General features: G+C 40.8%; 1 protein-coding gene across 2 annotated transcripts in view; it reads left to right on the top strand.

The window, feature by feature from the left end:
* AKAP6 (A-kinase anchoring protein 6) overlaps nucleotides 1-13,846 on the top strand; it is a 500,321-nt gene that overhangs the window by 353,246 nt on the left and 133,229 nt on the right. For both annotated transcript variants that reach the window (XM_062205295.1, XM_062205294.1), the window contains exon 8: nucleotides 3,352-3,500. In XM_062205295.1, the coding sequence (XP_062061279.1) occupies nucleotides 3,352-3,500 (149 nt within the window). The remainder of the gene's footprint in view (nucleotides 1-3,351; nucleotides 3,501-13,846) is intronic.

Here is a 13,846-nt window from a genome sequence, read left to right as displayed (position 1 = left end):
ATCAAGCCCTGAAACCACACACCAGTGATCTCAGCTGTGATTCAAAAAGGCGGATCAGTGTTACGATATGAATTTGCGGACGGTTGTAAAGGAGGGAGGTAGAACAATTATGAATCAGTTGCATTGGGTCAGTCAACAGGTAATGCAGGCCTCGGCTACAGTATATGGATACTGATTCTTTTTCTCTTCTCATCATATCCTCATCTCATTTCATCTTTTCATTTCAAGAGTTACTGCTAGGTTTGCATTTCAATCCCAGTATCTCCACCTGCTGCTGGACAGCTTATTCAGATCATCCCACCAGTACTGCAAACTAACATTCAAGTGCAGCTCATTTCTTCCATCCACCCATACTGCTCTTCATATACTCCTATTGATGCTACGGTGGGTCTCTCAGTGACATAGAAACACGGTGATAGACCAAATCCTGCTGATTACATATCCTTAATATTAATAAGGTTCAATTTTATTTGTAAAATATAGTCACTTTTAAAAAGTTATCTGTTATCATAGATGCTAATAAAATTTCTTATTAGATGGTATTACTGTTTTCTCCAGATTCTATTTTTTCTTTTTTTTTTTTTCTTTTTTGACAGGCAGAGTTAGAGAGAGAGACAGAGAGAAAGGTCTTTCTTCCGTTGGTTCATCCCCCAAATGGCCACTATGGCCGGCATGCTGTAGCCAGTGTGCTGCGCCGATCCAAAACCAGGAGCCAGGTGCTTCCTCCTGATCTCCCATGTGGGTGCAGGGCCCAAGCACTTGGGCCATCCTCCACTGCCTTCCCGGGGCCACAGCAGAGAGCTGGCCTGGAAGAGGAGCAACCGGGACAGAATCCGGCACCCCAACTGGGACTAGGACCCGGAGTGCTGGTGCTGCAGGTGGAGGATTTGCCTAGTGAGGCGCTGGCCTCTATTTTTTTTTTTTTTTATCTCTTCCTCTTGAACGTTTATCTTTGGACTAAGATATAGGATGAGAAATTTTGCAGTCTGCAGAGAGATTTAGACTGGCAAAGTCATTCAACCTTAGCAGACGGAACAACTTTGGTTTTATTTTTATTAGCACATTTAGGAATGAATCACTGAAAGCGGAGATAGAGATGGATTAAAAAGGCCTGGGCCATCTAATTCATCTCCTTGTTAGTGCAGAGAAGTTTTCCATGTCAAATGCCTGTGAGATATTGTGCAATAAAAGTCTTAGATTACAACCTTTCAATCATTTTTGTAAGATGACTAATTGTCATTCAAGTTGCTTTCTGCTTTGTTCTCTTCCTGTGCATCCTTGTCATATGAGAGGTGTTTCCCTGGTGCACAGAAGTGGCCAAGGATCACAAAGGGTTGAATACTGCTTATTTTTCTGTAGTAGAGATGAGGCTACACTACTTCCCTTTTTATGATCCTTTTTGTGACCAGTGATACACAGAAGTGAGATCAGTACCCAGAGAGAGCCATGGTGCAGCTTGATAGTTAAGAAGGTTAAAAACTATCAGAAACCTCTAGATATCAAACATGTCCCTTAGCACCTCATGGTACAGGTGCATTATTTTCATGGCTTGCCAGTGGAATGCTCACATAAAGGACATCCTCCTTGCTATGCCCTATTGCTTTGTGGTAGAAGAGAGAGGGTGGCATTTGGGAGCAGTACTGTTTTTAAGTTCTTTGACAATTGTTCAGCATTTTTGTTACCTCATTTATAACATAAGAATTTGTCCTTTTATAAGACAATGTTCCTTTGTTTTTCTAATATTAACTTTATTGTTTTTTTTAAAAAAATTTTTAAGTCAGTAGGAATTATTCTGGCAGTTCCTGTGTTTGCGAACCTCTTAGTTCACACTCTGCTATATATGCTATTAACATTCTGCATAGGTCCTTTTCCACATCCTTAACACAATGCAAAATTACACTAATCCAGCATTTCCTTTGTGTCTTTCCATCAGCAACACCTCCTACATCCAACTGAATATACTCCTGTGTTTATAGCGTTTGACATAATTCTTAACTGTCCAGGCCAATTCATTTGGGCTAGAAAAGTTCACATTACCAAATACATAGGTTGCAATTTTGAGTTGATTTCTGAAACTTCAATTATTAACTGTCCTAATTTTAACATTGTTTCTTTAAGTTCTTCCTTGGCTATATAGAACATTTGTAACTAGTTGCTTGTGATAAACAAAAGCATGGGATTCTATAATGGTTTAAGACCTTACTCTTGATAAGATACTCATTTTATTTATAGCATCCTCATTTGGCCTTTAAGCAGCCACTTTATGATACCCAATTTTCCCTCCAGAGTCAAGTGTACAATACTAGAGGACAGACAAAAGGCTTTGGTTGGCTCTGAATTCTACAAATAGGTCATGTCTAACTTGACTTTTCATGTTATAGCCTTCTGGTAACTATTCAGCCAACCCAGAAGTGTTTTCTTAGGATATTATGTAATAAAATTATAAAGTAGCAGTTTTAAGGTTTATCAGAAATGCTAATAAATGTGTTTGGATTTAGTGAAGTGCACTAAAAGAAAATAAGACTTTCGGTCCGCACTGTGTATGAACTCAGCATTGCCCTGAGAAGACTTCATTCTTGGTCTCATCTGGTGTTCTAGGGAACCCTGAAGCCATAAGAATCACAACATCTGCAATAAATAAAGCATCTATTCAATACATTTCCATGCCAAATATTATTCAGCATTCTTTTGGCCTTGGTTTGATGGAAAACAGCATGGTGAACTTACTTCCTCTCCCTTACTACAGTGAGCCCCAAGTAACTATGAAAGATTTAACAATACAAACCTGCATGTAAGCAAAACCACCATTCCTTCCACATTAAAAGTGTTAAGACAAGGATGTAGAAAACCAACAAAATGTAATAAGGGAAGTCTGTTGTCACTATTGAATAAGTACCACAATTAATGGTAGGGTTTTTTTTATTACTGGAGAAGATAACAGAGAAACATTCACAATAGATGTCTGGTATATATCCCGTTGTATGGATGGGAGGGGAATGTTTAAAAATAAATGCTACATATGTGACAATGTAAGGAATAATATTATTAAGGAATTTCACAGAATTTTTATGTAAAGTCTTAACATACAGTATTATGATCTCAGGGATGTTTGTGATATTTACTGAGTCTTCTGGGAGTTCATTTATTCAGGTCATATTTTAAGGAAGAACTTATAAGATTCAGATCTAAAATATAATACTACAATATGCCCAGCTGATCCCATTAAATCCAGCCCAAAAAGGAGCAGTATAATGATGTGAACAATTCCCATTCTTTGAGTCGTTACACTTCACTTGAAATGCATTCCTTCTGGATTAAAACAGCAATTCCTCTTTGTTTCTGTCTCTCTAGGCTGAGGCTCAACTATGCTACCTGGAAGCACAAAGAGATGCTGTTGAGCAGATGTCCCTCAAGCTGTATAGTGAGCAGTACACCAGCAGCAGCAAGAGAAAAGAAGAGTTTGCTGATATGTCAAAAGTTCATTCACTGGGAAGCAATGGGTAGGGAGCTATTCTTTTTGTTGTTTTATTCTCACTAATCTACTTTTTCAGTGATTTTCTACTGGTAGGTGTTAGGCAGGCATTCTTTCCCAGCTAACAGACAAGGAGAAGCTCAGTAGATCAGGCATTTGTGAAATTCGTGGCAGAATTAAGGGCTATGAATTTTATCAGTCTCTGTCATCCAACTCAAAACTTCCTACTTTTATTACTTTTTTTTTTTTTTTCCCAAACAAGAGTCTTTGGGACCACAGTGTGCCTACACTATTGGTCTTTCTCCTGTATACATTTTTGGGTGTATTGCCTTCTTTTTTTTTTTATCAACTTCATGATTTATTTTAATTTCTATTTAAGGAAATCTCAAATACCAGAACCTCCTTGGAAATTTGGCAAAATGTAATTTCCCTGAATAACAGAAATTTAACAGTTGTTAAATTGGGCTAGCTATTTAACTTTACATAAAGTCAGTTACAACAAGAAGCTAACATTTGAATTGTCTAGGGTGTGAAAGGACCCAATTCCTTCAGTACCCCATCAACAGTTTCATTCAGCCTGAGATGTGTGACTGTATTGATGTAACACCAGCTACTCCTACCATTAAGTGGTTAAGTCATGTATTCCAATATTTCCACATGACTTGAAAGTTATGCAAACACTGTCTGTATTTTCCCTTTTCTGATTCAATTTTAATATTCAGTAGCTGTTTACTAAAAGTAAGAGTACTGATGGAATTTAATTATTTAATAGTTTTAATGACTTGATAATAATCACACTCATAAAAACAGAAACAGTAACCTGTTTCACTTCTATACTTGAGCCACACAGCAAGAAGGAGAAACTATTCCCAAAAGTTATACTATTTGTTAATAGCATCATATAAATCTATAGGGTATTACTATAGCCAAAATATTCTCTGAAAAGGCAGGAGGAAGAAGCCTTTTCATGCATTTTTCTTTTAAAGTGCTGATAGTTCTGACTGATCTACAATCTTCATAAAGTCTAAGGTTAAATTAACCAGAAGGAGTATAAATTCTGTCTTATAAAAACCTAGGGTCTAAGAATATGGAAAAAGAATCATTGTCATAATTCTGCTTAGGACAAGAAGAAACATTTTTCAAGTTTTCAGATTTACCTGTACGGGTAATTTGTTGCTCTTTCACTATTTTTAAAATATTTCAGATGTATTGTGTACATATTCAATCCATCTTATTTGATTAAGTAGACATATTTATTTGATTTTAAATATTTATTTAATTTGAAAGAGTTATAGAGAGAGACAGAAGGAAGGAAAGAGAGAGATCAGTCTTCCATCCACTGGTTCAGTCCCCAAACGGCCACAATGCTTGGGGCTGGCCAGGTTGAAGCCAGAAACCAGGAGTTTCATCTGGATCTCCCATGTGAGTGGCAGGGGCCCAAGTACTTGAGCCATTTTCTGCTGCTTTTCCAGGTGCATTAGCCCGGCGCCACGGCTCAATAGGCTAATCCTCCACCTTGCGGTGCTGGCACACCGGGTTCTAGTCCCGGTCGGGGCACCAGATTCTGTCCCGGTTGCCCCTCTTCCAAGTCCAGCTCTCTGCTGTGGCCCAGAAGTGCAGTGGAGGATGGCCCAAGTGCTTGGGCCCTGCACCTGCATGGGAGACCAGGAGAAGCACTGGCTCCTGGCTTCGGATCAGCACAGTGCACCGGCCACAGCGTGCCGGCCGCAGCGGCCATTGGAGGGTGAACCAACGGTAAAGGAAGACCTTTCTCTCTGTCTCTCTCTCTCACTGTCCACTCTGCCTGTCAAAAAAAAAAAAAAAAAAAAAAGAAGAAGAAGAAGAGCACCAGGTGCATTAGCAGGGAGCTGGATCAGTAAGCTGAAACTCGAACTGAAACTCATAGGATGCCAACATCACAGCTTAACCCAGTGTGCCACAACACCAGCCCCAGTAGACATTTATTTACCAAAAGAAAACTATAGCAGCAAGTAAGAAAGAAAAGGTTAAATCTTGGAGCATGAACAACAAGTTGTTTGGAGGCCTTATTATGCTTTAATCTCACTGAATGCCTAAATAGTCTCTTGTGTACATGCAAGCACAAGGTCACATTTCCATGTTTTCCAAAAGCCCTAGAGATTACCAGCACCTCGTGCTTCTGACCCCAGATTCCAAGGACCTAACCTGAGTACTTGCTCAGGCCTCCACAAATCATAAGTCTACCCTGGGAATTGCTTAGTTAACAACAAGCATTGTTCTGTGAAGTGGGAGTAGGTGAACTTGCCTGGTAGCCTTTGTTTATGCTCCTTGGGGTGCTGAAGGCTGTGCATTGTGCAGAAATTTAAGAGTGCACAGAAGAAAAGCCAACTATTTAATACTAAGGACAAAAACCATATACCCCTCTCTCTTTTCTGTTTACATAGAGAAAAGCATTGTTTGAGACATGCACGTGGGTGAGGTTTTCTGGGGTGTTCTGCCCCTAAGACTCTCTGCTCCCACGGTCAAATCCTTAATTCTACAGTCTTCAGAACATGGCCTTGTGAAAAATTATCTGCTCCAGTGATACATAAACTTCATTAACCATTCCTTTTTGTTACATAGAATGAGCATTGTTTTCAGAAAGTAATTGTGGGACTAGTATGGGCTTTCCAAAGTCTTCATTGCCTACATACATATGAAAATATGTTTTCATTCTTCTCCTTATCTTCATGCATGAAGATTCTATGTACTGATGTGTAATATCTTACATTGTATGTGATCCATGATAAAAGGAGTAAGACTGCCTCAGGGAAGACTGTGCTACGACATAGAATGGGCGTCTTAAGTTTCTGAGAATTTTAGAAATGAATTTATAACCTCTCTGTCTTGACTTTAAAGAGGTGTGGATCAAAATGCTGCTTCATGGCTTCTATCCAACCATGAATTGCGTGGTTATCAGTCATAAGTATGACAGGCCACAAGATTTCCCTGAGTGTATGTGAGGCAGTGTGGTTCCAGTAAGGAGCATGTGCGCCCATGGAAGACGCCTGGTCCTGGCTCCGGCATCGCCAGGTAGAACCAGTGCTCTCGGAATGCCCTGCAGGGCGTGGGTCTGTGGTGATCTCAGGGGTAGCAGGACTCAGCACTTTCTGATGGCAGTGAGAGCATGTGTCAGTTGTTTTGTTTCTTTCGTCCATTACGTATGCATTGAAGGCCCGCTCTGTACATGGCATGATGTTCTGAGCACAGTTTGTCAAGAACACTTATGCTCTGTATATTTCATAAAGGGTAACCGTGTCTTTTTGGACAACCTTCCATGGAGATGTTGTCTGATTTCATTTCTGAAATGAATTTCAAAGATGCTCTTTGATTCATTAAGAAGTATCCTACTTGCTGTCAAAACTTGGTGTAGACTCCAAGCTATGTCTTTTATTCAGTATATGAATCAGAGAATTGAGTGGCAAAAAGGCTGGGTGATTCACTTGTCTGGGATAAAAGGTGTAAGATAGAGCGAGGACGTCAGTTCTGGAGCCTGAGTTGAGAATGTGGCAGCTAATTCATTAATGATATTTTACCTTCTGAGGATTTCAACCAGAGCTGTGGTCAAGTTTTTCCCTTAAAATACTGTGTTGTATGTTTTCTATCCTGTATGAAACTTGAGTTAAGGCATCCTCCTACTGTGCAGAAATGGAATCGTCTTAAAGCAATTTCATTAAAATCACATGGGAGTTGGGGTAAAACAATTTTTTTATTTAAAGATTTTATTTGTTTATTTGAAAAAGTTACATAGAGAAGGAGAATCAGAGAGAGAGAGAAGTCTTCCATCCACTGGTTCACTCCCCAGATGGCTGCAACAGCTGGAGCTATGCCAGTCCGAAGCCAGGAGCCAGGAGCTTCTTCTGGGTCTCCCACATGGGTGCAGGTTCCCAAGGACTTGGGTCATCTTCTGCTGCTTTCCCAGGCCATAGCAGAGAGCAGGATTGGAAGTGGAGCAGCCAGGACTTGGACCGGTGCCCATATGGGATTCCAGCACTGCAGGCAGGGGCTTTACCCGCTACACCATAGTGCTAGCCCCCAAAACATTTCAATACAGGTTTAAGTCAAAACAAAATAAACTCATTCATTAATTTGACAAATATTTTTAAATCCCTGCTATATGACTGCCTCGGTATAAAGTACTGAGATTAAAAAAAGTGAAAAACAATATGGTCTCTCCTCTTGAGAAGTTCAGTTTCATAGGAGGAGCCAGGCCTACAAACAACATAGGAGAAAGAATTTCGGGTGCTGAGTTTGAAATCTGTGGGAGATAGGGGACGGGATCATTGAAGGCACAATTCAACGCGACTCTGCTCAGGACCATCAGACAAGCCGGGACAGCACACCGGAGGGCTGAAGGCGATTTTCAAAAGAAGCCTAGAGCGTGGGAAGAGCTTTTCAGTTTAATCTAAGAAACATGTATTGAGTATCTACAAAGACGGACTAGTCTGTGCTGTCATGGAATTTATAGTCTAGCTGGAGAGTGTGGCATGAAGCCAGTATTTACCTGTGCAGTGAGGGAAGTAGAGCTATGCGCAGGGAGCTTGGAGCGCTTGGGATGGGGTGTGTGCAGGGCCGCATCTGCAAGGTTTATGGTACTTCCTCTTACATCTGGTGCAGTGACTGGCATGCATTGGGTGCTCAGTGAATGAATGAATAAATGAACCAAGCTGGGGAATGAACCAAGAGAGAAGGGGAAAAACATCTGGACTCATCAGACTGGCTGCTTTTCCATGGACTAGAGAGCAGGGTAGAAAGTTAGAGGAGGTGTGGAAAAATAAGACCTGGGAAGAAGGTGAAGTCCAGATCCTGGAGTTAATCATTGAGCTCATGTCTCTTAACCAGAGTAGTGCAGCACAATCATCTGTGGAGCTTTGATGTGGAAAAAAACAGGCCTGTCTTACCGTATGTGGGAATGGATGATAATGATCATTGTCTTTTTAAGAAAGATTTATTTATTTGAAAGGCAGAGTTACAGAGAGGGAGGGAGGGGGACCTTCCGTCTGCTGGTTCACTCCCCAAATGGCCACAACAGCAAAGACTGGGCCAGGCCGAAGTCAGAAGCCAAGGAGCTTCATCCAGGTTTCCCACATGGGTTCAGGGGCCCAAGGACTTGGGCCATCTTCTACTGCTTTACCAGGCACATCAGCAGGGAGCTGGATGGGAGGTAGAGCAGGTGGGACCCAAACCAATGCCCGTATGGAGATACCTGCGCTGCAGGCTGTGGCTTTAACCTGCTGAACCACAGTGACAGCCCAATAATGATCATTTTCTAATGCTTACCACCAGTTGAGAACCATGACTTCAGTGGTTTTCCAAGTATGGTCTCTATCCAGCACTATCAGCATTCCTAGGAATTTGTTAGCAATGCTGTTTGTGGATCCTGTTCCAGACTTACTGAATTAGAAAGTTTTGGGTTGAGAAAAAAACATGTGTTTACAAAACTTGATTCTGATGCTAAAGTTTGAGAAACATCACTTTGGGCATTGCAGATTTTTTACGCTGGGAATTATTGGAGGATGTGGAGACTGGATTGGAGACTAAAGTCAGAAAGTATCAGTAAGCCTCTGTGACCCTTCATGTAAGGGAAATGAATGAATGAGAGAAGGGGATCTACCTTGAAGCCCCAGTTGCTGGCTCAAGGAGGAAAAAGCAAAGCAGGAGCATTTGGATTCAAATGACTTTGATGCAATACACCATTTAATATCTACTGAGCATGTGTTAAGTTCAGGTGTACGAGGCACTGGGGATATGGAAGCTGTGGGTGAATTGGGAAAGCTCTCCAGGAAGCTGTCATGGAGTAAGGTCCAGGATTAGAAGTGACAACAGGGACTGGCGATATGGAGTAGCAGGGTAAGCCTCTGCCTGTGACTCTGGCATCCCATATGGGCACTGGTTCATGTCCCGGCTGCTCCTCTTCTGATCCAGTTCTCTGCTCATGGCCTGTGAAAAAAGCAGTGAAAGATGGCCCAAGTGCTTGGGCCCTTGCACCCGCGTAGGAGACCTGGAAGAACCCATTGCTGCCATCTTGGGAGTGAACCAGCGGATGGAAGACCTTTCTCTCCATCTCTTCCTATCTCTTTCTGTAACTCTACCTCTCAAATAAATAAATAAAATCTTAAAAAGAAAAAGAAGCTGTGCCAAGTCTCCTTTTAAAAATATGACAACAAGAGAGTTTCTCCCAGAGAAGACGCTGTAATAACTGGAAGCACTAAAGAGTATCCAAGATGGCTGGATTCACAAATTGAAGAATAGACGAGTGCTCAGTTAAGAGGCTAATCTAATCATTCAATGGAGAACTAGAGCCAGAACTAAGACAAAGAAAGGACGGTGACAACCCTTGGTCACTGAGTGATTGGGGGTTGTTGAGGAAGGAGTATTTCAGAATGGACCTTCTCACTTGAAATGGGTGTTTGGCACAGTGGTGAGGATGCTGCTTGGGATGCCTGCATTCCATATCAGAGGGCCTCTTTCGAGTCCCAGCTTCTCCACTTCCTATCAGGCTTCCTCCCAATGCACACACTTGGAGGCAAAGGTAGATGACTCAAGCATATTGGTCCCTGCAACTCACGTGGGAGGCCTGGATTGAATTCTGGGCTCCTGGCTTCAGCTTGGCCCAGCGCCCTGGCTGTTGGGATTATATGAGGAATGAACCAGCTGATGGAAGATATCCCTCTTTCCCTCTCTATCTCCCTTTCCCCCTCCCTCCCCCTCTCCCTTTTCCTATCCCTCTATCTCTCTCTCCCTCTCTCCCTCTCTCTCTCTCTCTCATACACACACACACACACACATATTTTCTCTGCCTTGCAAATAAAATGATAATAAACAAACATTTAAGAATGGACCTCCAGTGTTCAGGCTTTTGCACTCTGGCAGGATATGTCATTCAGTGAGGTGGGGAATGAGGAAGAGGAGAAGGAAGCTAAGTGTTCGGGAATGGTTCTCCTGATGGTCTGTGACACATTCTAGTGGAAAGGTCCAGGAAGTGGGTTTGGAGCCTAGAAGTGATTGACAAGGACAGTGTGATGACTAGGGAGCAGAGGGGCTGAGAGAGCTAGGAGCTTACCTTGTGGTAGTCCCCGGGTGGACATAATCTTGTCTTTAAGGAATGCTTGTTTTAAACACCATGGATAATGCAAACATTTTGATTGCAGCTGGACTGTTTCCTCCTATAACATATAAAGCTTCCAAAAATAAGGACTCCACCATTAAAAATTCCAGATGGTATCTTCATTAATAGGAATTTGGGACTACATTTGACTTTTATTTCCTGTCTTGAAGCTATAGGTAAAAGCTCCTGATCCTAGATATTCAAATGTGTTAGGTCTGTTCAGAATTTTTTCTAACTTATAAAGTAATACTTTTCTTTAGGGATTGTCCTAAATTCACTCTAGTCTAATTTCTTAAATGAGGAGAGATAACATACTGGGTTGAAAATTAAGACTGGATCTTCAAGTTGGCACTCTGCAACTTTTTAGCTGTACAACCATGGTTGGGATTTTTAACCTCTCCAAATTACAATTTCTCAGTCTACAAAATGGGAATCATTATCCCCCTCTATGTCATGTATTTTTACAGCAAGGAGATGCAGTAATTGATAAAATACCTAAAATACTTAGAATATAATAGACATACGAAAACCTACTTAATACTTCTTTTGTGCAACAACTGTGTTGCAAGGGATGGTGTGAGATGCTGGGAATGAAAAATATACCTAAGACTGAATCTCCACAGAACCTGGAGGGCAGATGTAGAGGAGAGAGAGGAGAGACAGGAGAGAGAGGGAGAGAGACAGATTTAGATGTATCATTATGAAAAAAATTAAGCAAAATTCAAGATATAGAGTTTGGGAGTTCTAGGGAGGGTTATCTGATGATGGACGGGGTCACTGAAGAAGGAAACTGTTGAGCTGTCTTAAAACATGCATAAGTTTTAGCCATTAAAATAGGTCTGGGTAGTGAAAGTGAGAAGATTTCAGCCACCAGCTAGGAACTGTGTAGAGAAGGTGGGTCTGTGTTGAGGATTCTTATGAATACTTTGATGTTGAAGCAGAAGGGATTAGAGATGATTCCTGACTTCTTCTTGGGATCAGGAGGGGTTCCTCAGAAAGTTCTTAGGGAATTCTGCTCTTGGGAAGTTCTAGAAGAAACAGTTTCATAGCTACACGCCATCCTTCCCCTGTCTGTGAGGGATCAGGGCAATGTCAACAAATGCAGTTATAGTTGAAGTTTATGCCTCGTATCTAAGAATATAGAAGTAATTTACTCCTCACTATGCAAAATTTTAGCATAAATCTTCTCCTCAAGTCCAAATAGGTATATATATGAGTATAGCTTATTCTAAAACATGACAGGCTGAATGAAATGAAATTTAAGTGGGAAAAAGGCTAAAATTTGGCAGGAAAGAGGAGTTGATTTTCCTTTAGGAAAAGAAGTTCCTCTGGATCACTGTGAAAACACATGCAATAACTTACCTGAAATAGCCCCAAAGAGAAGTGATACTGACAAATGAAAACAAAGGGATCACTGTTTAAAATGTTGCTGGATTAAAGAACCAAGTGTATTTCTCTAAATTAATTGATTAATCAGTAAGATATGTTGAATGACAATAACCACTTGAAGAAGGATGTAATCACCCTGAATTTCTCTGGTCTTTTTGGCTTTTTCTAGAGCAATAGGCCAAATAATATCTCTACAATTAGATGAACATTGTTACTCTCTTATAGTCTCATTCTCTGTCTCTCTGTCTCTCCTCTCTCCCTCCTTCTCTCTCTCTCTCCCTCTCTCTCTCTCTCCCTCTCTCTCTCTCTCCCCCTCTCTCTCACACACACACATACACAATCATTTTGATGGCTATTTTTGGAACATTACTTCATGGAATGTCTTCCTTTTGGAAAACACTAACCATAGAATGAAGTTCTATGTTTTTTATTTGCCAATGTTGAGAACTTGTTCACAGATTAATTAAATCACCAGACAACCCAAAGAAACCTTATTTCTGTCTCTACTTCCTTCTCCTGACTCTTGCCATACCTCAATGCATGAATTACTGATTAGTGTTCAATTCAGGCCCTTTTTACTCCTTCTTTTGTACTCCAGTATTGTTAAAAAGAAAGATTACAATATCAAAAGAAGCAGAAAGTGCCTGGCTACTTCTTGGTAACTGATATTCTGACCACTGTGTGACTATTAAAATAGGTTTTTCTGGGCTGAACCAAGCAGAGGTGGCCATTTAGCCTAGCATTTAAGAGTCCAGTTGGGATGCTTTGTCCCATATCTGAATGCTTGGGTTTAAAGTCCTGGCTCTACTTCCAATTCAAGCTTCCTATTGGTAAACATCCTGGGAAGCAGCAAGTGTTGGCTCAAGGAGTTCTGTCCCTGCCACTCATGTGGGAGACCTAGATTGGATTTTGATCTCCTGCCTTCAGTTTGACCCAGCCATGAATGTTGTGGGCATCTGGGGAATGAATCAGTGGGTGGAAACTTCCTCTCTCTCTGTCCATCTCTCTGCCTCTTAAATTTAAAACAAAATCTAATCAACCAAACAAAAAAATGCTTTAGTGGTAGACATGTATTCATTTAGGGTCATCATATTATACCCCTTTAATGTGAGAATGCATTAAACTTATTGTAGACCTAGACAGTCTTCCACTTCAGTGATCTAATGCCACCCATGCCAGCAGCCAACAAAAAGCAAACCAGAGAGATTTCTTTCTGGGGGAAATAACTTCAAAATTGATAGTGACATCAAATAGAAAGATACAGATAGATAGATAAATAGATAGACTGATCTCTTAAGATGCACTTCTGTACTGATTTGTGGAGTTGATGGGCCCCATAGAAGAAGGTAAGAGGTGCTAACAGGGAAGATGAGAAGGCACCTAAGGGAGTTTTAATCTACTTCATGTAAGTGTGCAAGGCTTAACCCTTTTCTTTACATTTTGCTCCTTTGTTCATTTTCCATCTCCTTCCACAGCATGTTTGTCATCTTACAAAAATATTGACAATAAAATGGGGTAAACATTTGAAGTCATTTAGGCAGAATTAAAATATCTAAGAAAAAAATGCCTATTTTATGATGTCCTTCAGATGGACTATGATTTGGCTATAAGCATCTCACACCCAAAGGAATGTTTGAGATCTCATTAATTATAGAATTCATGGTTTCCTAAGATTGCAAATAATGGATACCAAGTGAAGAACAACTTCTTATGCTACTGAGACCTGAGATGACTTTTCCCCCTATAGTTCTTTAAGGAGAAGACAGGCATCTGTGATAATACATCCCTGTAAAAGAACAATTCCCAAGGCAATATTTCTCATATGGGCTGCAGAAGTGATGCTGGAGTATCAATCAGGA

The sequence above is a fragment of the Lepus europaeus genome, chromosome 11, assembly GCF_033115175.1.
Source record: "Lepus europaeus isolate LE1 chromosome 11, mLepTim1.pri, whole genome shotgun sequence".
In the NCBI taxonomy this organism is placed as follows: Eukaryota; Metazoa; Chordata; class Mammalia; order Lagomorpha; family Leporidae; genus Lepus; species Lepus europaeus.
This window is presented reverse-complemented; position numbering and strand designations above follow the sequence as displayed.